This window comes from Neolamprologus brichardi, chromosome 5 (genome assembly GCF_056152115.1).
Source record: "Neolamprologus brichardi isolate AB-2024 chromosome 5, ASM5615211v1, whole genome shotgun sequence".
NCBI classification, from domain to species: domain Eukaryota; kingdom Metazoa; phylum Chordata; class Actinopteri; order Cichliformes; family Cichlidae; genus Neolamprologus; species Neolamprologus brichardi.
In genome coordinates, this window is record NC_142108.1 from 34,436,167 (window position 1) to 34,461,493 (window position 25,327).

At 43.2% G+C, this 25,327-nt stretch overlaps 1 protein-coding gene across 1 annotated transcript in view; it reads right to left on the reverse strand.

Moving 5' to 3' along the window:
* Nucleotides 1-25,327, reverse strand: part of mmp24 (matrix metallopeptidase 24) — an 88,945-nt gene that overhangs the window by 36,273 nt on the left and 27,345 nt on the right. Inside the window, exons 2-4 of the mRNA XM_087841132.1 lie at nucleotides 14,670-14,818; nucleotides 11,777-11,893; nucleotides 871-970 (exon numbers count right to left, since the gene is read on the reverse strand). Coding sequence (XP_087697258.1) covers nucleotides 871-970; nucleotides 11,777-11,893; nucleotides 14,670-14,818 — 366 coding nt within the window. The remainder of the gene's footprint in view (nucleotides 1-870; nucleotides 971-11,776; nucleotides 11,894-14,669; nucleotides 14,819-25,327) is intronic.

The window sequence follows — 25,327 nt, forward strand, 5'->3', positions numbered from 1 at the left end:
TTTGACTTTATGACTTTCTGTGTGGTTTCTGGGATGCTTAGGACTCATATTGCACTGCTGGAAATAGTTTATTTTGATGCATATGCTGCTTTTTTGCAAATTTGCATTATAATATTTATTTTCGTTTTTCCTGCAGTGTATAAAAATTGGTGTATTTCAAAAATAAAACTATGAAGACACTCAAAATAAATTTCCTGTGGTGGGAAACTATTTTGTGCAACTTTTTTGTATTTACAGTTTTGAGGGATAAGCCTCTTAAATTTCTCTAACTAGAAATATATGTTAAAAAAACAAAAACGATTTTCAATTTTTTTGTAGTTTATTGCACTTTTTTGCAATGTATGTAATTACTATGCACTTAATGCATATATATTATTAAAATCTGGGCTATAATGGTTGTATTGATGTATAGCAACTTGAAATGCTCCCCAAAATGGCTCCACAGCATGTAAACATATAATATAAGCTCTGGTGGACTTGGTTCTATGGTAGGTCTTAAAGGGTTAAAGGAGTTTTTCTTTCCCACTGTTGCCAAGTGCTCGTGCACAAGGGGTCGTCTGATGTTGGGTTTTCTCTGTTATTGTACTGTATTGTATCGAGATGATTAATGAACTGGTTTAGAATAATAAAAAACTACCTATTAATCGATGTAATATTTAGCGTTTTTTAAAGGTTATACGGAGGAGTGCGGTGTGTGTGCGATGTAACCTCTCTGTCCAAAGCAAATTTCTCCCGAGGAAGACAAATAAAGACGCTTTGACTTTTTTTGAGTCGTCTTCTTACAGCATTAAGTGCCTCGAGGCGACTGTTGTGATTGGGCGCTACATACGTTCCAGCTTTCAACCTGTATGACTCATCTGGACGTCTCACCTGGAAGGAGAGCGGAGTGACGGCCTGCCACACATTGAAGGCTTGTCGAATCGCTCTCTGGGTGTCCTTCTCTCCAACTTTGGGGGTGAAGTTGGATATGCTGCGAGACAGAAAAAGACGCCACAGTCAAATAAACAGCGTTCCCACATTCACTGTGAGGTGAGCAGAGGTCAGTGAATGCAGCTGTGATGATTGTGTTGCCTGTAAAACCTGCGCGCACACGCGACGTGTGCAAGGAAGCATCGGCTAAAACAACAACGACAATAAAAAGTGTCTTTGTTGATGCAAAGATCCAGACCTGTGCACGCTTTAGTAAAATCAGCGGATTGGGATTCAGTGTGAGTCAACGAGCAGCACGGCTGATGCGTGTTCGGCTGGAAGAGACGAGCGAGGCAGAAAGGTCATTATAGAGTAATTGCAGGAGACGATGTGCCACCCATAGCTGCTGCTGCAAGAGAGGATGGGAGGTATATCATTACATGTTTTATCACTCACTTCACTGTCACTGGAAACACTTTCATGTAGCATCTTTAAAAGCAGCCTTTTAAACCTTCGCTGTCACCTTCCAACCGTGTCGGAGGAGACAGGAGAGCGAGTCGAGGCGCGAGGGAGCGAGGACAGATGGGAGTAATTGGCAGAGAGGGTGGAGGATGGAAAAGAAAAGCCAGGACAGGAGAGGGAGAGCGAGGAAAAAACAGCAAAGCAGGCGGCTGAGTTCTTTTCACACAATCTGTCTCTCGACGGGGGAGCAAAGGCTTTGTTCCCGACCAGAAACACGCATTATGGAAATAAATATCAGCACATTTACACAGTTACTGCAACTCCACATTCATTCATGAGCACAGCAGCTTCCTGATGTGAGAAAAATAAGTCCAGCTGGCAAAGAAATAGAAATGTTTATAGCACTTTACAGGTAGTCCCTGAAAATGGATTAAAAGTTGTTGTGAGCTGTGATGGAGCGAATAAAAAAACGTCTCGAGCGATGTAGAAGACGCAGATGCAGATCGAGACTCGATGAGACGCCAAAAACGAGTTTATTTCACCGCTGAATGCAGCTGGTCATGAGTCATGCTGTGGTGCTTCGCTGGCATGTCCCTCAAACCAAACAAGCCCCTCAAAACTGGACTGATGCCCTTTGACCCCCATCTATTCCATAAACACAGGCTGCAGAGAGCAGCTACAGTGATGGGCTTCCACCTGAATCCTGACTCCACGATGGGGAGTCGTCATGAATCCCTGTTCCCTCTCCAAGGCCTAAATACCTTGGGAGATCCAACCAGGGGAAAGATGCCCTCAGCAACGTAGCTGCTTGGGACAAAACTAGGGATGCAACGATACCAATTTTTTCAAACCGATATGATACCGATACTTGGATCTGAGTACTTGCCGATACAGAGTACAAAAAACGATACTTCTACCACACACACACACACACACACACACACAAATGCAATGAATTGGAAGACAGGTTTTATTTTATTCTCTGCCGATAAAAAATAAAATCTTAATAAAAATGACCACAAAAAAATTTCAAGTGAAAAATAAGCACTTCTGTTAAATTATTGCAGAGTCTCCACATTGTAATTTAACAAAATATCACTGAACTATTGTCACTGTCTCGAGCTTTCAGAATAATAAATAAACACTTCTGTTTGGAATAAAATAAATACAAATTAGGTTTGAGAATAAAATAAACTTTTAAATTATTGCAGAGTGTCCATATTGTAAACAAACAAACAAAATAATTATTATTAAATAAATAATAAAATATAAAAAATTATAAAATAAATAATAAATAAAATAATAATTGGCCCCCTAGTGGCCAATCTAAAAAACTACAACAGAAATGACAAGCCACCCTCTGATTAATGAAATAAGTTGGTATTGGTTCATGGTATCGGTTAACTTTTACGAGTATGAGTACACACACATTTTACAGTATCGGCACCGATACCCGATACCAGTATCGGTATCGGTGCATCCCTAGTCAGAACCATACACCACGTTAGGGTGGAGCTTCATGGGGCGGTAATTCTTTGGATTCACAATTAGTTGCTACCTCAAGTGGACGAGTTCAGGTATCTCTGGGTCTTCGTCTGGGAGAGTGCAGACTGGTTTGCTGTGACAGCGAGGCTGTAGTACAGCTAGCTGCCAGCTAGGTACGTTGCCACGCCCACCCATGACCACGATCTGTGGGTAGTGACTGAAAGAATAAGATGGAGCAGAAATGACCTTCCTGTCACAGGTGTGTGGGCGCCTCGTTAGATTCAGGAGGAACTTGAAGCTGTGCTTCATATTTCACATGGACAGGATCCACCTCAGTGCTTCAGTATCTGCTGTGGCTGCACCCAAACACCTCCTTGTTGGTACGTTTTGGGCGTGTCCAACCAGCAGGCCACCCACGCTGAAAAGGTTATGAGTGAGGAACACGAGAAAGAGAACGCACTGGAGGCAGACAGTAAAATCCAAATCCTTTATCCAGGCAGAGGTCGCACACAAGTAATCAGTGAGTGAAACAAATCCAGCGAGGGGACGACAAAAAGATCTAAAACACACCCAAAGGTCACACAGGAGGAAACCGAAGATTAAAGACAAAAACACAAAACTAGAAGCCTGGAAAACTTGACTTAGATTATTTAACATGTCACCAAATTTAATAAAATCATAGAAACCCAAGGGACACACAAACACCTGCACAATCCAAACTGAAGGGGAGACTGGACTATGGACTAATCAGGGGAACAGGAGGGCAACGAGATCCAGAGGGAACACCAAGGACCAGCAAACAGACTCAAAGGATTGAGGAAATCTATAGAGATCAAAACAGAGATAACCCAGACTGAGGACCAGAATTAAACTCCAACAAACCTGAAAAACCTTGAGAACAAACTGCGAGTGGTGACAGGAGGCGACGGCTGGGGACAGGTACGTCCTGCCCTGCAGCCCACACCTGATAAGCTTCAGGAAATTGGTTCAGCTATCGTGTACGCAGCAGCCTGCACAGATGGGGCCTCCTCCATCAGGTTAATGTATGAAAACTCAAACAACTCATCTGCAATATGTCATCAGAATCACATCATTTGGAAACATCATTAATAAACCTATATTATAGCAAAGTTTGTGCTTCTTCATTTTTTGGTTTGGTGTTCAGAATGAATTCAAAATGAGGTCAAATAACAGGAAATGAATCGTGTGGTCAGTGACGGCTGTGACAGCAGCTCACCGCGAGTTACGTAAAGTTCATCTTCACTGAAACCAGATCAGAAAACAAAACAGGATCAACCTGGATCGTTGTGCTGGAGCTAAAGTGAGCTGCTCTTTGCAACACGTGAAAGAGAATCAACGATCAGCTGATCAATCATCAATCATTTTAATGACTCAATAATAATTCTTCAAGGAAATCTCCAAACATGACGAGCAAACATCTCGTTTCTCTTGGTTCTTGGGTTTTTTGACCAACATTTAAAGGTGCAGTTGATTAATCAATATTAAAAATAATCATTAGTTGCAGCTTTATTAGTGCAACAACATGATAACGTCATATAAGATCTGTTTGAAGTGGACAGAAGCCCGTCTGAGGAGATTTTACTGCATTTCATAACTGTGCCTGCAAATCCTCTACGAAGTTTATTTATAAATCTAACTCCCACCCTAAAGCCTGGTGATTAGTGTGTGTGTGTGTGTGTGTGTGTGTGTGTGTGTGTGTGTGTGTGTGTGTGTGTGTGTGTGTGTGTCAGACAGCCAGGTAGCAGTTGTCTGATTTGAGTAAATGGTGTGTAACGTTACAGCAGTGAAACTGGCCAAATGACCTGTGGCCAAAACACACAGATGGTATGTTGTCTGACACACACACACACACACAAACACACATGCACGTCTAGCGCTCGGTTGGATATGCAGACACTGTAGTCTCACACATTTAATGCATTTAGATAATGAAATGTGCTGCACAGATTTCAGGTAATGGGCGAGAAAAAGAGGAAATCAGAGGAGATGACTCCAGGAGTTCTTTGGAGAATCGGAAACTGAATCCTTAAAAGGGAAAAACCCAAATCGACAATGCTGACAGGTCACTATAGTTTGCAATTAACAATTAGCAATTTCTTCCCACAGGGTGGAGGCTCTCTCACGGCTCATTCACGGTTTGGGCGCCCTGTCAGCCAGTGGTGCACAGAACCGTAACATCAGATTTTTATCCACCATGCAGAAACATCTGGAAACATCTGATTGGCACCAGCTTCATTTTTCAACATGACAATGATCCCAAACACACGGCCTGTGCCATAAAAGCATAGCTTTATATAAAACACACAGTGGCGCACTGTCAGGCATGGATTGGCCTCCACAGAGCCCGAACCTCACTCCTGAAGCAGAAGCTGAAACACCCAAAGGAGAGCTTTGGATGTCCCTCAGAATGCCTGGACAACTATTCCCAAATAGACATTCCTGTTTTACCAGCAGGATATAAAGGAATGAGGCATCTGCATAGTCCTGCATGTCCACTCTGTTATCATCTGTGTTTACAGCTTCTATTTTAAACATATCCTTAACATATTTCTCTCCTACAGCCAATACTTTCCTCCATCATCCACAACATTTTTAGGATGTAGGCCATAGGTGTCAAACTCTGGCCCGCGGGCCAAATTTGGCCCGCAGCCTAATTACATTTGGCCCGCGAAGCCATACCAAATTACTATTAGAGCTGGCCTACTGGTATTATACAGCTAATATATATATTGTTTAGTATTAAGCTTTGCTTGTTCCATATTCAGTTTTCCAGCAAAACTTATTTGAGTCCATAAGAAAATATTCATTCTTATATCTGGAGGAAGATTTATTTTTCAATAAATATTAATGTTAGCCCGCGACTTTGTTCCAGTTTTGAATTTTGGCCCACTGTGTATTTGAGTTTGACACCCCTGATGTAGGCGAACATTAGCATTAGCATTAAGTTACTGAACGAGGTAAAAATAATTTTAGCTAGTTAGCTTAGCTTTAGCACAATTTGCAAATACCAAAGAGAAGATTAGGCACAAAAATGATTTTCATTTAGAATAATTAATAATAATCTACCTGCTGATGGTGCAAAGGAGGAGGATAAATCCTGAAGGGTGCATGAATATGTGCTGCAAAACATTTTATGTCACGGTGAAAGGGATGAGCCCAGTGTTGCCAACTTAGCGACTTTGTCGCTATATTTAGCGAGTTTTCAGACCCCCTAGACGAAAAAAAGACGTGAAAGCGCATATCGCTTTTACTCTCAACAAGCAGCGGGTGCTGTAATGCAGTCAGTTCTTCTTTTACTCTTATGCTGTTTTGTGGATCACAAGGTTTAAAACTACTTATAAACACACACACACAAAGTAACTCCACCAGAGTGCCTATTTCGGGTCACTTTTGCCGGTCCAAGCCCGGATAAAGGAGCAGGGTTGGAATTGTGACATTAAAAAAACAATAATTGCTAAAATAAATTTAATTTGTAGTTCTAAATAAATTCTAACTGCATTTAGGACGTTTTTTACTCACTTTATGTCTCTTCCACAATGTTATTTCTCTCTCCAACAACGTAGGTTACAATTACATTAGCATGACCAATTATGCAAATTAGGTGATGACGTCATTTAGCGACTTCTAGCGACTTTTAGGACAGCCAATAGCGATTTTCCTTACTGAGGAGTTGGCAACACTGGATGAGCCGTGTGGAGGAAAGTAAAGGAGGGTCCAAGTGCAGGCACTCGTTGAGGTGCGAAGGAGTTTTATTATAAAAATAAGACACAAGTAGAAGATGGCAAACAGAACTAAAGCTAAACTATACTGGGAAAAACTAAACTACTAAACATGAACACGAACAAGGGTGAGCGGAAGCACATGAAGGTTGAAGCACACACAGCTGATTCACAGGAGATAAGCAGACGGACCAGCGACTACAACAAAAGAAGACACGGAGATTACACACAGGTGGGGAACACAGCTGGAAGTGATTGACGAGACGAGACAAGGGCTGTATCCCAATTCAGGGTCTGCAGCCTCAACGATCCTCAAGGGCCGCGTACTTAAAGACCGCTAAGGCCGGAAGTGCGAGGCTTGTGAAATGGGACGGTCTAGCCTCCGTTGCGCTGCCCAGGTTGCCTAGCAACCATGATACTAACAGCTGGAAACGTTTCATACAGCTTTGTTTGACAGAAATGAAGGAGAAAATCTTTTGTTCATTTGTTTGTTTCTACATGAGCTTTGATCATTCTCTGATTAAGCTCAGCTATTGAACGGTGTATATTTTAAAGTAAAGGCTTTAAAACCAAGTTAGTACAAACGTCACTAATGTCACATGACTTTGCCGACATGTGGCCAACAGGAATGTTTTAATGTTCTTCGTTATTAAACATTCGCACATAAATAAGTGACATAATATTCAGTACTTACTTAAAGTTTACTCTTCGGGCGCCCCTCATCCGCCATTTTTTTTCGGCAAAATTATCCACACCCACCGCTGCGCTATGCATTCTGGGATATGTTGGGCCACGAAGTCTACACCGCCACGTCCTTAAAATTCAGGGAAATGAAGGACGCATTTGAGGGCCGCATTTCGAGCAGCCTTTGAATTGGGACAGCCTTCGTCGCGTCGCTGTGACATAATCGGCCTTAAAATGCGGCCTTTAAGGCTGCAGACCCTGAATTGGGATACAGCCAGAGAAGGCAAAACTGAATACACTCACATAAGACACGGACTTTCACAATAAAACAGGAAACAAGAAACCATTACACAATAACAGACTAGACGCAGAACTACACCTACACTAAACACGAGACACAAACCTAAGAACGAATCTCTTGTTATAATAATAACAATAACCAACAAAGCACCACAAGAGAATGAGAAAAGAATCCATAATGCAAAATCACACCAAACGTCTGACCACATGTTGAATTCTGAATTATTTAATAAGTTAAATGTCAGGGAAGAGTCACGTGAATCTGGGAATTCACCGTCTGGATCAAAGTTCATGGAAAAGGTTTCAGCAGCTGTCTGGATACTTCACTAATATACGGATCAGAATTTATGGAAATGCTTCACAAAGAACACAAATTTCTACACGACTGAAGGGATTCATCCTTTAGAGGAGCTTTAACATCTTTATCTGATTGCAATCCATCGCTGAGCTCAGTCAGAGCAGCTCTACATGCAGTTATTCTCTTCTTTTGTTTCTGTCCTTTGAATGACTTTTAATGAATTTGCTTAGCTGCAGAGGCATCGGCATAAAAGGGGAAACATCATTCTTCCTTTGGCCTTCACTTGTATTTTCTTCTTCTTTCCAGCCTTCTCGACTCTTCTTAATATCCACCTCCTGCACGGAGGCTTTAGTGGAAATTTGCACTTGGAGATGCACAGTTGCATAATCCTGCAGCTACAGTATCGAACAGCGGGTGCGATTACACGCAGCCCTGAAATTCCTCTTAATGCAGAGCAGAGGCAGAAAAATCCTCCTGTCTGAGCTCATCGCTGTCACTCAGGTAAGGCAACCACCTTCAGATCGTATTGTTTTGATGCAGCATGTGAGGTATGTGTTGGATTCACACAGAACAAAATAAGGTTAGGAGCACACTGTGTGGGAGCTGCTGCTACTCTCTGGAGTTGTTGTGTAGATGTACACGTATGCTGAGTTTCCAAAAGCAGCTCCTCTGGATGATTCACCGCCTTAAATCTAAACCTTTAGCGTTTATTATTAACCTCTGTCTCTCTTCCACAGCATGTCTTTATCCTGTCTTCCTTCTCTCACCCCAACCAATCACAGCAGATGGCCCCGCCCCTCCCTGAGCCCGGTTCTGCTGGAGGTTTCTTCCTGTTAAAAGGGAGTTTTTCCTTCCCACTGTCGCCAAAGTGCTGCTCATAGGGGGTCATATGATTGTTGGGTTTTCTCTGTATGTATTATTGTAGGGTCGACCTTACAATATGAAGCACCTTGAGGTGACTGTTGTTGTGATTTGACCCTGGATAAATAACATTTCCTTTTTAGCTACAATGAAGAGTAAAATCTCACTAAGTGCTTGGAACATCTTACAGTTTTATCTGAGCTAAAGTTACTGCTACAGTGGCTCAGTCAGCCTGACATCTTCAGATCAATGCATAAATACAAATGAGTCTGAAACCGCTCAGTTCATTTCTCACATTCAAAGGGCTGCAAACCAGAATCTCTCTGGAAGAGACGGACCTGTAACCAGCGTTAGATTCTTCATAGTTCTTCTCAACACAGATTTTAAGAGCAGTTTTGTCTCCTTCAGAGAAACTATCCTGTAACTCTGTGTGTGGGAAACGCTCTGCAGTCCAGTTAATGAAGCATTAAGCTCAGCTCCTGCACTTTCAGTGAACCAGAAGGTACGCCCATAATTCATGCAAAGGATCCTGGAGGCAGTAAGGTGGCCCGAAGCGCAGCTTGGCAGGTGAACACGAATACTGCATGGACTGTAAATGATGGAGCACAACCAGCCTAAACACTGGCTCCATATCACAGAGTGTGAGTGGAAGAGGAGGAGGCTGGTCTGGCTCTGGAGATGGGCCGGTGCCTCGGAAGAAGGACAATCGAGTTAGAAATGATTGGACCAAACGGCTCGAGCGACGGCAGCCGAGCTGAAGACAACACTGCGAGAATGCGACAGCAGATAACAGGTGAAACACGAGGAGGCCCGAGGAGACTCAGATGCAGTAAGGGGTAACCAGATAGCGCCAATCGCACGCTGTGGGTTTTATGTAACGCTGTAGAGTGGATCCCAGTAAAGCAGCAGAACTGGGATGGGCCCAGAGTCTCGTGGGAGCTGCATAATTTACATTAGACCTATAAAACTCTGAGTGGGATGGTGTGGAGAGAAGGGGGTGGAGGAAAAGCAAGAGGAGGCTGAAAGGGGATTCAAACATCTAAATAAGAAACTATTTGATCTCAGATGTTGAAGCAGGAGAAGAACAGAATTAAACAAAGACGTGGAAAATTTCAGCGAGAGGAAGAAAAGCAGAGAGGATGAATTTAACCAGAAGGAAATGAGAACACACGATACGACAAAACCAACCAGAGATATAAATAATATTCACACAGAGGTGCTGGAAAATGACAGAGACAGAGAAACAAGGATTTCTACAAAGAGATACCGAAAGGGAACTCGTGGTGGATGAAGGTGGAGCTATCAGGAGGCTGCTGCTGACCTCCACTACAAGCTAATCCTGGCACTGTGCTTCTCCTCTCGTGGCCCCTGATAAATACACAAATACAAACTAACCACAGCCCCATTCAATAAGGAACATGTTGCTTTTAACAGTTACGACGAGGCAGTTTATTAAAAACAGCCACAAACAGTTAAAGTTCCCTAAAAAAGGATTTTTGGTCCTCAGAGCTGAAACTAGAAACTGAGAATGGAAACGAGGCGTTCAGGGCAGCAGTGTTTACTTAGTGTCGGTCATTTTTACCAAGAAACTGTGAAAATACACTAGGGCTGTCACGATTATGTCGACTATTAAAATCGTCTACGACTGATTTAATAGTCAACGCGTCGTTTGAAGCTTTGTAAGATCCCAAAAGACGCAGGAATAAGTAGTAGGATTTAAGAGTGTAATAACGGACTGAAACAGAAGATGGCAGCACTGCATGTACAAGGATGCTGCCGTTAAACCCCGAAGAAGAAGAAGAAACTGTGTCCCAGAATTCATAGCGCGGCCCAGCCCAGTTTCCAACAATGGCGGCAGCTAGTTAGTTTTAATATTACTCTTATTATTCTTTCTGGGTCACAAAATAAACGTTTAACATATTTTCAGGCGAGAATGTAGCTGTGTAAACCTCAAATATCTGCTCAGTTTATCAAGACACCACATATTTTCAAAAGCGCTCCGACGTTTTCGGAGACGTCTGTTAGCCACTAGCTCGATAGCTAGCCGGGGGCTAGGCTCACTAGAGCCGTGAGAACACCGGACTCCCGGCTTCAAACCCACCGCCGTCTTTCGCTACTCAGGTTAAACATGATATATAAGTCACTTAGATAACTTAAAAATGTTATTGTTTGGCTTTTTTTAGTATTTTATTTGTTCCTGAGTAAATCGGTTTGGCTGAGATTAAAGTTATAGTTTTTACACAGCTGAATAAACGTCAAGCAGATTAAACTCCATTGAAACAATCTGCAAATGTCATTAAACTTTAATGAACTATCATCTTGTCTTTATTTTTAGTTAGCACATACCTTAAACACTTAAAGCTGTAAGCTAATGATAGTTATATAAGAGCAGATTCTGCTGGTGCAATAATCTGTACGTTTTATGTCCAATGGATGATGATCTGATTAGTCGACTAATCGCAAAAATAATCGGTGACTAGTCGACTATCAAAATAATCGTTTGTGGCAGCCCTAAAACACACAAGTACTGTTTCAGTTTGATTCGTGGCTCTGAAGCTGGATTTGAATTTGAGAGAGACGCAGTCGGGGAACAAGAAGCAGAGAGAACTAAAGTAGGAGACAAAGAGAGAGACGGGAGAGAAGAAAAGTGGGCAGGAGCTGGGATGCGTTCAGAGTCCCGTGGGACGGCTCTAATCTGCATTAGACCCACATTACACGGCCGAGCTGCTGGTTGGATCACACAGCCGAGGGTTTTACTGTACGTCCACAAAGAAGTAAAGACGGAGAGATGTGGGTGGATGTAATGTATGGATACGTGATGTGTTCAGGGTACCCTGGGACGCAGCTGATTTACATTAAGCCCAGGCTGGGAGAGAAAGAAGGAGGATGAAGATGGAAACAGAGAATTAAGAAAAAGAAACGCTCACTCAGGATCCCATTAACATGTGTCGGCCTCTTTAATAGCTGTGTTAGCTCAGAGCGCTCAGTTACTGCCATCTTAGAGCTCATTATGGAAAATGAAGTCACGTATGCACACCTGTACGAGATCCTTTTATCTCTCCACTTCTGTCCCGTCAGCGCGTAGCGTTTGTTCCTCTGCCGCCGGCTGGTGTGAGGATGATCTGGGACGCCGCAGCGAGGTCTCCTCATCCACCTGAACGCAACAGCAAAATGTTAGTGTTTTGGCACAGACTGGATGCTTTCAGCTAAACAATTTCAGCGAGCCGTGTTTATTCGAAGCAGCTTTGTTTTTAGGGGAGACACAGCTGGAGATGGTTATGAATTCTTTTGCATTTGCAGTTACAGGACCAACTAAACTATCTCATGTCTGCTAATCATCAGAGCCATTTTTAGTTTCTCTTAGCTGTTCATTAAAGCAGCGCACCACAGCCGGTAGTTTCACATATTTGCTTTGACACATTTTTTAAAGAATCGATTTCACTGGACGCCTGAACCTGGGTGCTTTCACATGTTGATGTAAACTACGTGTAAACTGTGAGGCCGTTTAAAAGTACTTTTGGTAATGAAACTACAGAATTGTCTGTGAAGGTTCTCAGTCATCCAGGTCATCGTAGTAATTTGTGAAGCACTTTGATCAAAACTGTTGTTTTTGAATGTGCTATATAAATAAATTTTGATTGATTGATAGTCAAAGGAGCTTGCAAAGAAAAGCGTCTGGACTTCTTTAAGTTACTTGAAGACGTTTCACCTTCATCTGAGAAGCTTCTTCAGTTCTAAGGTCAAATGGTGGAGAGTCCCAGATATAAACCTAGTGGGAGTTTCCCCCCACAGAGGGACAAAAGGACCCCCTGATGATCCTCTAATCCAGCGGTCCCCAACCCCTGGGCCTCGGACCGGTACCGGACCATGAGTCGTTTGGTACCGGGCCGCGAGAGTTGAGGCTCAGGTGTGAAATGTATAGTTTTCAGGGTTTTTATCAGTTTTCAGCGTTATTTTGTTATCGTTTTTATCATTTACTTGGTTTTCCTGGGTCTTTTCACGTGTGTTATGAATAAATCTTCTCTTTTTCAGTACCGGTACTAGTTTTATTTTGTTGTATTTATCCGCGACACCTTAAAGGCCGGTCCATGAAAATATTGTCGGGCATAAACCGGTCCGTGGCGCAAAAAAGGTTGGAGACTGCTGCTCTAATCGCCTGAGCCAAGGTGTGAAACTGGGTGTGGGTCCCAATCAGCCAGGGTTTCGGGTGAGCTCATTGTGAAACCTGGCTCCACCCTATCATGCAAATTCCTGAGGTCAGATGGGCCAGGATGTGAGTGGGCGTTAAGGCGTCTGGGGAGGTGAAACGTCTTCAAGCAACTTAAAGATGTCCAGACGCTTTTCTTTGCAAGCTCCTTTAAACTACAGAATTGATCTAAAACTGTTATCACCAGGGGGCAACCAAGTGTGCTGAGATATTTTCGAATGTTTGCTGACGCTCTGGTTACCAACTTCTCCTTAGGAAGCTTTGCTTTTTCCCATCAGAAATAAGACTGACATACAGGATGTGCTCGGAAGCTCCCGGGACACAGTTTTTATGCTGATGTTTAGTGTAGAGGAGGTTTGGAAGCAGTTATCGAGCTGGGAGAGCGTTGGTGACTTTTAGGCACCCGCCTCTCGTGCTGCTCAGCGCTTTAACTAACATTTAGAGCTGATCACTGAATATCGGGGAGTGATAAGACTGATAATCTCTGAGTTTAATGGAGATGCACGATCTTCCAAAGAACTCTTGGAACATAACGACCACCATTAGATTTCTGCTAAAACATTTTAAAAAGCAGACTGTTGAAGACGATGTGAGGATGAGCAGCACCCACAGGAAACACATTTAAATTGAAAGCAGTGAGGCTGATTGCTTCTGGATGGATTAAGTGTCTGTGAAACGTCAAAAGGGGGTCAACGCTCAGCTTCGCAGAGCTCCTCGGATTCTTTAAATCATTGTTTCGAATTTCTGGCTCACGCTTTACATTCTGCTTCAGTCGTATCGTTTTCACAGTGTCGTTTCAGACGCTTCGAAAACATCTGAAGAACAGCTTCAGACAACGCGCTCAGCAGCAAACAGCAGGCGGACGCCATCAGAGACGAGCTAGTAAATGCAGAGCAGCTAAAGAGGCTCAGGTTAGCAAAAACAGAAGAGTGTAACACTTTAAACTGTTTACACTGTTACACTGGTGGGTGGTCACGTTAGTGATCAGAAAATAAAGCTTCTCTGTTTCTCCTTCAGTGGAAATATTCAACGGTAAATGTAAGTGTGGTCCATCGTTTGGAGATCACCGCTACAGACACACCAAAGTCAAGCAGCATAGCTCACAGGCAGCGGGTGCTGCCCCTCAGTAGGCTTCTGGAAGCTGGCCAATCAGAACACAGCAGGCTTTCATGGAGCAGAGCCTTAAAGGCGCAGGAGCTACCCTTTTGTTTCAGGTAGACGATGAAGTGAGGAGCACCAAAACCCAGATTAACAAAAAGTATTTTTTTGGACTGTGAATAAAAATAAAGATTCACTTATTGAGAAATGAGCAAAGTTGCAAAGAAATAATATCATGTAGTATAATATAGTGTGTGTCGTGTGTGTGTTAGCCATACAAAGGGAACATTTACACAGTTATTTAAAGTATTAATACAAAATTTACTGATTATTGAATACGCATCATCATGACAGCTTTTCTGAACAGTGCCAAGAGGTGAAAACTGACTGACTCTCGCTGCCTGCGAACATGCCTTCCCCCCTTTCCTCGTCCTTCGTGTTTGACCAACAGTAACAGATTTTCCAACAGCACCGAAGGCTATTAAATCTACCTCCGACTGATCTGGTATGGAAATCTCATTTTTTATGATACGCATGTTTGATTTGGCCAAGATGTTACACCACATGCCCTTCATGATGCAACGGTCCCCGCCTGCACGAGGAGTGCGCTGCCTTTCTTACTCACTCGATAGTCGTCTCATCCAACACTCCCGTCACAGGGATGCCGTAGAAGCGCTGCATGGCAGCCACGGCAGACTGCATGGCCTTCTCCTGCCGCAGGTCTGATGTCCGAACGTCGTGCGGCAGCAGGTAGCCGTAGTTCTTCAGCCACGTCTGAGAGAAACACGGAGAGAAGAGGTCAGTTACACAGGACTAACCTGCTAGACAGTAGAGCCACAACAGACTTACTGTAGATCCTTCCTAATTCCCAATTATAGAAACATAATAAATATTAGGGCTGCCACAAACGATTATTTTGATAGTCGACTAGTCACCGATAATTTTTGCGATTAGTCGACTAATCAGATCATCATCCATTGGACGTAAAACGTACAGCTTATTGCACCAGCAGCATCTGCTCTTATATAACTATCATTAGCTTACAGCTTTAAGTGTTTCAGGTTTGTGCTAACTAAAAATAAAGACAAGATGATAGTTTATTGAATTTTAAGGAAATTTGCAGATTGTTTCGGTGAAGTTTAATAAACTCCTTGCTATCAAAAATATAACAGGACACCGGAGTGAGCATCTCACACTTCTGATAATCAGCTGTCTGCTTGACGTTTATTCAGCTGTGTAAAAACTATAACTTTAATCTCAGCCAAACCGATTTACTCAGGAACAAATAAAAGACTGAAAAAAGCCAAACAATAACATTTTGAAGTTATCTAAGTGACTTATATATCATGTTTAACCTGAGTAGCGAAAGACTGCTGTGGGTTTGAAAAGGATTAGCGGGAGTCCGGTGTTCTCACGGCTCTAGTTAGCCTAGCCCCCGGCTAGCTATCGAGCTAGTGGCTAACAGACGTCTCCGAAAACGTCGGAGCGCTTTTGAAAATATGTGGTGTCTTGATAAACTGAGCAGATATTTGAGGTTTACACAGCTACATTCTCGCCTGAAAATATGCTAAACGTTTATTTTGTGACCCAGAAAGAATAATAAGAGTAATATTAAAACTAACTAGCTGCCGCCATTGTTGGAAACTGAGCAGGGCCGCGCTGGGTCACTCTATGAATTCTGGGACAGTTTCTTCTTCGGGGTTTAACGGCAGCTGGCATCCTTGTACATGCAGTGCTGCTATCTTCTGTTTCAGTCCGTTATTACACTCTTAAATCCTACTACTTATTCCTGCGTCTTTTGTGATCTTACAAAGCTTCAAACGACGCGTCGACTATTAAATCAATCGTCGACGATTTTGATAGTCGACGTAATCGTGACTAGTCGACTAATCGTGGCAGCCCCAATAAACATACATCATAGACTTCTCCAGTGTCCATATGCACAATAAAAAGCTGTGGTAGTGTCCATGGTGCTGAACCGCAGGCCAAATGTAACCAGGTTGTGCAACTTAAAGACAAAGGTGTGCTAATTATTTTGTCATGTTGGTTGCCTTAGACACACACGTTTATAAAATAATTGCAGACAGCTGAATGTGATATTTCTTTGAGTTTCATGGTGTCAGCACAGCACCACCCGCAGCACCGCCCCTCCCACCTTCCCACCAATAAGCTGACAGCTGCCATTTGGATTCAAATCAACGCTCCTTGTAGCGTCTCACAGGTCTCCCTCTGACCTGCTGAGGAAACCTTTGATCATAACAATATAACCCTTCAAATATTACAAAACAGGCTGTGCTTACAGCCCCAGAGAACAATCACACATTAAAGTTCCCTCAGTGTTTGAGTAATTCAACAATAACTCCTGCACATCAGCAGGTTTGCAGCAACATGCAGCTGCCAATAGCTGGTTCAGTTTTACATCAAGTTTCATGTTCCTGTGGCCTCAAAACACCACAATTTATTGGAACAATAGTTCAAAACACAGAAAAAAGGTGTAACGAGTAGGCGGACAAAAAAGATTCAGGGCGAGTGAAAAGAAGACATCAAACATGTCGGAGAGAAACTGGGGAGCCAGTTCCTCCGAATCCCAGAAAATCGAATTCACACCGATCCAAAATCGATGCTGAATCCACAGTTTTCCTCGGATGAGTCTTATTACGTCGTATTTTTCATTTAGCAGCCGCCTGTCTCTTTAATGTGACATAACACAATCTCACAAGCCTCCGGAGGGAGAGCGAGGAAAGGCAGAGAGGAAGGCGGGTAAATGAAGAGGAGAGAAGAAGAAAAGATGGAAAAAGAAAAACGAGGCTGTTGAAAGAGCGAACAGCAGCACGGAGAGATAAGAGGCAGAAGGTTTCAGAGGGAGAGGACACGAGAGGCGGGTGAGGTAATGAGGGGGGAGGCTGAGCTGGTCTCTACAGTAGGTCATTAATAATTCAGAGCGAGGCAGCCTCTCCCAGCGAGTCCGGGCCCAGAAAAGCCAACGCCTGCCCGACCACAGGCAGCTTTCCAACACCGAGGGCATTTATGGAAGCCCGTTCCCCCAGCGAAGACGCGTCGAGCAGGAAAACACGACTAAGAAGTTACATTAAAGTCAGTCAAGATAAAACCTGAGTGTGAAAAACAACTTAAGATTATTGAACCACTCGTGAGATTTCAGTTCAATTATTTTATTTATATAGCATCAAATCATAACACACACCACATGATGCTTAAATTACAATATTTGCAATTAAACAAACCACGTGAGGTCATTGTTTAAGCCAATAAGTCAACACAATGAATTATTAGGTGACGCTGAAGAGATTAAAACGACAAGATTTCGAGGAAAGAGTCAGAAATATGATAGAAGAAGTAAAACTGATGTGGCAAAGATAAAGATTTAAATCACTATAAACATAATAAACAGAAGTAGAGATTAAAAAAAATGTAAATAATGGTTTTATTTATCAAATAACATTTTAAAGAGTTAAAATAGTGCAGCTAGTTTAACACATCCTGAAAGCACAGATGCTTTTCCATATTTCTAGTCTGAACAGAGGAAACACGAGTCTTTCTTGTATTATAATCAATAATTTTACTGGACAGCTAATTGCTGCTGATGCTCACATGTGTTTAGATTTGAGACGCAGGGTTTCTGATGCGAGAGCTGGTCTGTTTAGCGAACTTATTTAGACTCTGTGCCGATCTGCTTTTAATCCAAAGTGTAAACGTAGACACAAAGTGCCACATGGTCCATGAGCTGAGAGGAAACTGACTGCTTACAATCCAATTAAAAGCTCCCCTGCAATAAATCTGTGGCGATGACAACTTCCACTGCAACAAAACATCTAAATCTGATTCATGTGATTTCATCCTGTCCCATCTGCTCAGGCGATAAAAAACAGAAACATCTCTGAGCTCCGGGCAACGAACACAAACTCTCTTACAGCATCTGCTCAGGCCTACGTTTCACTGTGAGGAGGAAACGAGTCAGTGAGGAGCAGCGTGCACGCTAAACTAAATATTTCCAGGCCTCTGAAACAAGCTGTGATTCGCTCGTCGTACATCTCTTTGAAGGCTGGTCACCTGTAGGAGCTCCAAGCTCTGGTTGCCTAGGTGACCTAATTTATTTATTACCAGATCAAATGTCAATCAACATATAAATGTATTTGTAGCTGCTTCAGTCGCTCGTATGGAAGTTGAGAACTGCTTAGTTTGAATCCCGCTCGGTTCACCCTCGTCGTTATTTCACAGTCGTGGGTAGCTGCAGGTCAGGAGGTGCAGCAGGTCGTCTACTAACGGTAAGGTTGGCGGTTCGATCCCTGGTTGCTGTGCGTGCCAAAGATACTGAGGTCTAAGTTTCTCTCTGATGCTTCCATCGGAGTGTTTGATGTTCGACTGAAAGCACTCAGGCGCAGAAAAAAGCGAATGAGTCATGTTGTAAAAAAGCACTTTGAGAGCTCAAGTAGAGCCGGTGCGTTTATTTTCTGTTCCAGTGTTTGCATCGCTCAAAGACAAATGTGAAGCAAAGTTTTCCTTTGGTTAAGATATTAAAGAAAATCTCCGAACCATCAGCAACTACCAGAAGCGGAGGATAAAGTCGTTTTTATTTTTGCTGAGCATGAAAGCAAAGCTGTCGATTTACAAACGAATCGATCTCTTACCCTCGTTTATGGTCACAAACTGAGGGTTAGACTGCGGCGCCCACGAGCTGCACCTGGATAAGCCACAGGATGAGCTGATGGATGACATCAGCCTAGCCACGACACGCGGTCAGTCACTAATATGTCATCCGTTGCAGGAGCAGCTGGAAACAGGGTCAGTGCATCCAGAATTAACCAGCCGATAGAGGAAGAACAAAGAAAAGGAGGAAATGAGTGAAATTATATTCCTCAGAGGTGTTTCCTGAAATATGTTACTGTTATTTGAGCCCAGCTGTCAGCTGTACTCCTCTTTTCTCCCCTTGGTGCTTTTCTAAAAACACGCCAGTAACACAAGGCTTTGCTTCGAATGGAAATAACAGTCTGCTCGGGTCCAAGTGGCAAAAAGCAAAAGTCCATGTGTCCTGCAATGTCACGGAGCAGAGCTGCCTGCCTACACGCTTTAACTGCAGAGCGACCGTGCATGAGCCATCCGGGCAGAGATGAAAAAAGTAAATGGCCTGTATTTGTAGAGCGCTTTTCTAGTCCCTAGGGACCCCAAAGCACTTTACACACCCAGTCATCCACCCATTCACACACTGGTGATGGCAGCTACATTGTAGCCACAGCCACCCTGGGGCGCACTGACAGAGGCGAGACTGCCGGACACTGGCGCCACCGGGCCCTCTGACCACCACCAGTAGGCAACGGGTGAAGTCGAACTCCCAACTCTTGAGCCACAATCGCCCCGACAACAACAGCAACTGATGGTGTGCGCAGCTGTGCGTCCTCGTCCTCATCAATGAGCGCGAGTCACACCACCACACAGTACTGACCCACACATATGGTTCTTACACACACACTGGACATTCTGGACATTGTTTTCACTTCATCACTTAAACCACTTTAAGCATATTTTCACTGCACAAGACACTAAATAATGTGGATGCACAACACTGGACATTATATTCCTCATTTCCATTTAATACTTGTACAGCTGCTGTTATTGTGTATATATATATTTATATTTCTTCATACATTCTTATATATTTCTATACTGTGTATTTTGTTGTACAGTTATTTTATTTTCAACTTTAATTTATATATTTTATTTTATTTTATTCCTTCCTAGTTAAATTTACCCTTTTTAATTTTCATATTTATTTCCTATCTTATTCATAGCCTTTTCTTTTTTTCTTTAGGTCACGAGCAGTTGTCTAAGCATTTCACTGCATATCGTCCTGTGTACGACTGTGTATGTGACAAATAAAAATTTGAGTTTGAGTCAGGCCTCAGACACACCTCAGATCTCAACGCCTCTTTGAAGTTGTCCTCCGAGCGCCTCGCTACGATCGTTTTAAATCCACACGCACGGAAATACTGAACTTCCTGCTTCTGTGAGGCCTCTGAGGACCCCGTACTGCACCGGTCACCGTGTCTGTGAGTCCTCATACATGTGGTTGTGTGTGTGTGTGTGTGTGTGTTCAGAGCTTTGATGGAAGTGTAGTAATTGTTGTATAATAGCAGCTGGTGAATTATTTAATTCAAACCTCTGAGCTGGCAGCTGCTGGGCGAGCACACACACACACACACACACACACACACACACACACACACACGTTTTCATCACTTCAGAGGACATTCACTTACATTTATTTTCTGAACACTTAAACTGACCATAACTTTAAACACGTCCCCGTTTTAAAACAATAATTTATAACTTAAAGATTTTCTTTGTCTCTGAACTGAAACAGTCAAATTCACAGCCCACGCGTCCTTCTGCTTTACGAGGTCTCGTTCTGACACGATACCCTCTCTGGGCTTTCATCCAGCCTGCACTCTAACCCACAGATGGACCGAGTGCCACCCGGTGTTTTCGCTGAAGAGCTCAGACTTGCAGCTTTTGTTCGGAGCCATCATTTCCTGTTGAATCCAGAAACTACCAGATAACCGGTGCAGGGTGTTAGCTTTCACAGTCTGAAAGGACAAACCTCTCCACCTCAGACCAGAGTGACGCCAGCACAACAGCACAACAGGTAAAGTAATCATCTTTGTAGAAAGAAATAATCCCTTAAATAAAAGCTCCATCGGCTGGAGGCAGGACGGCGTCCGGGCCGACTTCTGTCACACAGCTGTCAACCAACGACCGCGCCGCGGACAGCAAAGCCTCCTGTAAGCCTTCAAATCTAATTAATGGGCCAATAATGTCCCACGGGACGAGCGGCACACATATTAGAGAGCCTGAATTTATCAATGGCCATAATTGCTTGCTGAAGAAATGACAGGCTTAGTATTTCTACTAAGATGGTGCTTTCTGAATGGAAGTGAATAGAACTTGAGCGGGAGGCGTTCTGAAGCCACAATCGAGTGACCGTTACGTTAAGCTGCTTCCATACTTCTTTGAACTGCGGACTGATCAAAAACACTTTTAGCGTCTCTGAAACTCACAAGAAAAGTTCAAGAGTTCAAAAGTGGAAGGTGAGGCTGACAGGTGGATAAGTGTAGGCGGAGCCTCCTATTTCCCATGTATCGTTCTACAGTCCAGCCCTCAACTTTGGTCACGAGATCTGGGAATGAGCGGAAGAGCGAGTGGATGCAAACAGCCAAAATGAGTTTTCTCCAGGAGCTCGGAGCAGAGTCGAGAGGAACCCTCCGAGGTAGCTCGGGTATCTGATCAGGACACCTTCCTTTGGAGACTCTTTGGGCATGTCCAATTCGGAGAAGACTTCGAGTTAGGACCCAGAACTCATTGGGGATCTGGCCTGGGAGCTAATCGGGATCCTTCAGGAGCAGTGTTGGTCAAGTTACTTGAAAAAAGTAATCAGTAATTAATTACTGATTACTTCCCCAAAAAAGTAATCCCGTTACTTTACTGATTACTTATTTTCAAAAGTAATTAATTACTTAGTTACTTAGTTACTTTTTAAAAACACGATTTACAACCTGAATAGGTGATAAAGTGATAGATCTTTCAGCCCAATTCTACTTTTTCTGCATAATCATCATACAAAATGTAATCAAATGGAAAAGTCTCTTTTTAAAACTTGTTTTATTAGTTTTAATCTTTTAAATTTATGCATCAAGCAAACATTTAATTATATGCAACATTCACTGACTGGAAGAAATTAGTTTAATATTTAAACCTATTTTCTGCACATTCCAGCACATAAAATAAAATATTTTGTGTTTACACTCAGTCTTTCAGATGCAAGTAAAACACAGCAGAAAATAAATAAAGTCAAAGACTAGCGGTCCTGTTGCTCTATTTTCACCTGTAAAGCAGGAGTGGGGTAGGCGGAGGGTTACCCTGGTGCAGGTGTGCCGCGGTCAGTGGAAGAATCCGCGAGTTTCTCTGTGAGTTTCCCATTACGTCGTAGCTACTCGGTGCTTGTTTGTAAGTTTAGGGTTTTTTTGCTGTAAAAAGAAGTTTTCTTCCCACACACAACGGACACTAATGTTTTTGTCACTTTTTATGAATCAAACTCAAAGTAAGGTCAGTACTTCCACGCTTTAAACGCTGCACGCTCATACTCTCTCTGCACTCGATATATGATCCATTGTTGATCTGCACACAGCTGTTGTCACGAACGTCGCACTCGCTTACGTCACTGTCATGAGACATTCTCGCAAAAAAATCACGGTTTTAGTAACGCAGTAACGCAGCGTTCCTACGGGAAAGTAACGGTAATCTAATTACCGCTTTTGCAATAGTAATCCCTTACTTTACTCGTTACTTGAAAAAAGTAATCGGATTACAGTAACGCGTTACTGCCCATCTCTGTTCAGGAGGCACTGGGAAGTATTCTTGCTTTGTCAACTGCCTGTAAGACTTTACTTTGGTAACTGGAAGAACCTGGATGGATCTTCTGTCTCTGGTTGCACTTATCCAAGAACAGGTGTGTTATTATATGCTGGATATTAAACGAGATTAAAACAAATGAAGCACATGTGAGTGAACAGGAAACAGGAGAGGGCGATGATCTGCTGTGAAGAGTCTAAGTTAGGAAAGCGAAACTACAGCGAAACCACGTCCGTGCTTCATGTATGCGCCTCACACGGCGGGACTGCAGCGGCATAAATCACCTGCAGCACTGAGCCCTCCACACGTGAACATGTTTAATTCATATTCTTATCTGACTGGGACAAATGCTCTCTCGCAGCAGGCGAGCGGCGATTCATTAGACGTTGTGGGAGTTTCCGACGCCACGGCGGCACGCCTTTCAGTAAACAAACGAAATACTCGGACCGTTATCCAGAGAGAAGGACCGAGGCAGCGGCACATTTCCAGCCTCAATGCTGCTTATGCTTAAAAGAAAAAGGCAAAGATTTATGATTTATGGCCTTCGAGGGTTGATTCTGGTGTGTAACAGAGAGGCGTTCCTACTGCTCAACAATCAGGGTCTGAAACATCAGATACTAGAACTCTCAGTAACTTTACATCTACCGAAGGAAGTAAATGAGACGTGTTTCAGACATGTCTGTCTGCTGTCGGCTGCCCTCACTGTCAGGTGTGGAGAGGCAGTTTAAACGATGGGAGATGCCCACTGGCCTGATAGCTGTGGACAATCCGTGCAGAAGGAAACACCTGACAACAAGTTACACCCGTCACAGTCTTTTCATCGAGGGAGGCTGAGCCCGAAGGCAACTGAGCCAGAAACGTGACGCTGTGCTAAATGTCATATGTGCAAATCATTTTAATATCAGACACCAGAACTGGGGAATCTTTCTTTTGGAGAAATAGCGGTTCATTTTGAATTTGAAGTTAATCGGTTTGGACGTGTGCAGAGGAGAGACGGTGGATTTACTGGGCGAATGGAGCTGACAGGCAGGAAGACCACAGAGGATGCTGGGATAGGGCGAGATGGAGGCAGATGATTCGCTGAGGATGGTCGGAGTTTCCTCTGTGGGACGTTATGAGAATTAACCCTTTAAAGTCCAACATTATCTTTATCTTTTTAACAGCTGTAGTGCCAGTTATTGGAGCACTTCAAGTTGCTGTGCATCAATACAACCGTTATATCACACGTTTTAATAACATGTGTGCATTAAGTCCATAGTAACTAGATAAACTGGAAAAAAGTGCAATAAACTACAAAAACTTGTAAATTTCAGCAACACGTTCTCACTCCCAAAGCGTAACATTTTACGCTAGGTGACAAATCATCAACATATTACGTTTTCGGCTACCCACCACGTTCCTGAATGACGACCTCGGAAAAATGAGGAAATATGAGAACCATATGGACTCAATCTACACATGTTCGCTCTTTTTCTTCAAATCGCTTAGAAACACGCTATTTAACATCATTAAAGTCCTGGTTAAGCTCAGGAAAAAGGTTATGGTTAGGGCTAGGGATAAGGTTAGGTTTAGGGCTGGAATACAGGGCTGGAACGTCTATTACCGCGGGAGCGTCATTGCACTGGATTTCGGCCATAACCCACCGCGTACTATAAGAACGCCGAAGGTCTCCTTTCGCGTTCCTCAGGAACGCCGCGGGACGTGACAAAATGTCGGCATGTTACGCCTCGGGAGTGAGAACGGGCTGATTTCAGAGGTTTATCCCTCAAAACTGTAAACACAAAAAATTAGTTTCCAACCACAGGAAATCTATTTTGAGTGTCTTCATAGTTTAATTTTTGAGAAACACTAATTTTATAAACTGTGGGAAAAATGAAAATAAATGCTATTGTGCACAATTTGCAAAAAAACAGCATCAAAATAAACTATTTCCAACAGTGCAGTTTACCCGGCACGGATAACCTCCATTAATGCTGACATCAGGGCCAAAGGAGCTCGCGAAGAAAAGCGTCTGGACTTCTTTAAGTTGCTTGAAGACGTTTCACCTTCATCCGAGAAGCTTCTTCAGTTCTAAGGTCAAATGGTGGAGAGTCCCAGATATAAACCTAGTGGGAGTGTCCCCCCAAAGAGGGACAAAAGGACCCCCTGATGATCCTCTACCTAATCACATGAGCCAAGGTCAGAGTCTGTGACCTCAGACATTAATGTTGCTCATTTTGTCCGATCATTATTTGGTGGCACGGGTCTGTTTCTGCGACCTCACTGCCTTTTCTATGCACATCGAGGTGGGTTGCAAAGAGGCTTGCAGATAGAGCGTACCTGTCCTAGATTCCCAGATTTAAACCTAGTGGGAGTGTCCCCCCACAGAGGGACAAAAGGACCCCCTGATGATCCTCTAATCGCCTGAGCCAAGGTGTGGAACTGGGTGTGGGTCCCAATCAGCCAGAGTTTCAGGTGAGCTCATTGTGAAACCTGGCCCCACCTTATCATGTGATTTCCTGAGGTCAGATGGCCCAGGATGTGAGTGGGCGTTAAGGCGTCTGGGGAGGGAACTCAAAACTGGATTATAGATGGCATCAGGGCGTTCTGGAGATGCTGCATTTAGACGACGTCTCTTTGAGCCATAACCACATCCTGCAGGGATACAGTGGACCTGCCACCCACTGAAAAGCTGTTCACTGTTCATGCTTTTGTCAGTTTTTGAGTAAATGCAGGTGACATTTAAGGGAAGGAAGAAAAATAGGAAAAAGGAGAGAACGAAGGAAGGAAAGTAAGATGAAGCTACTGGAGCATAAAATAACAAAGCCATAGATATGAGCGCAAATAAAAACCACGAGCGTAACACAACAACAAGAGAAGTGC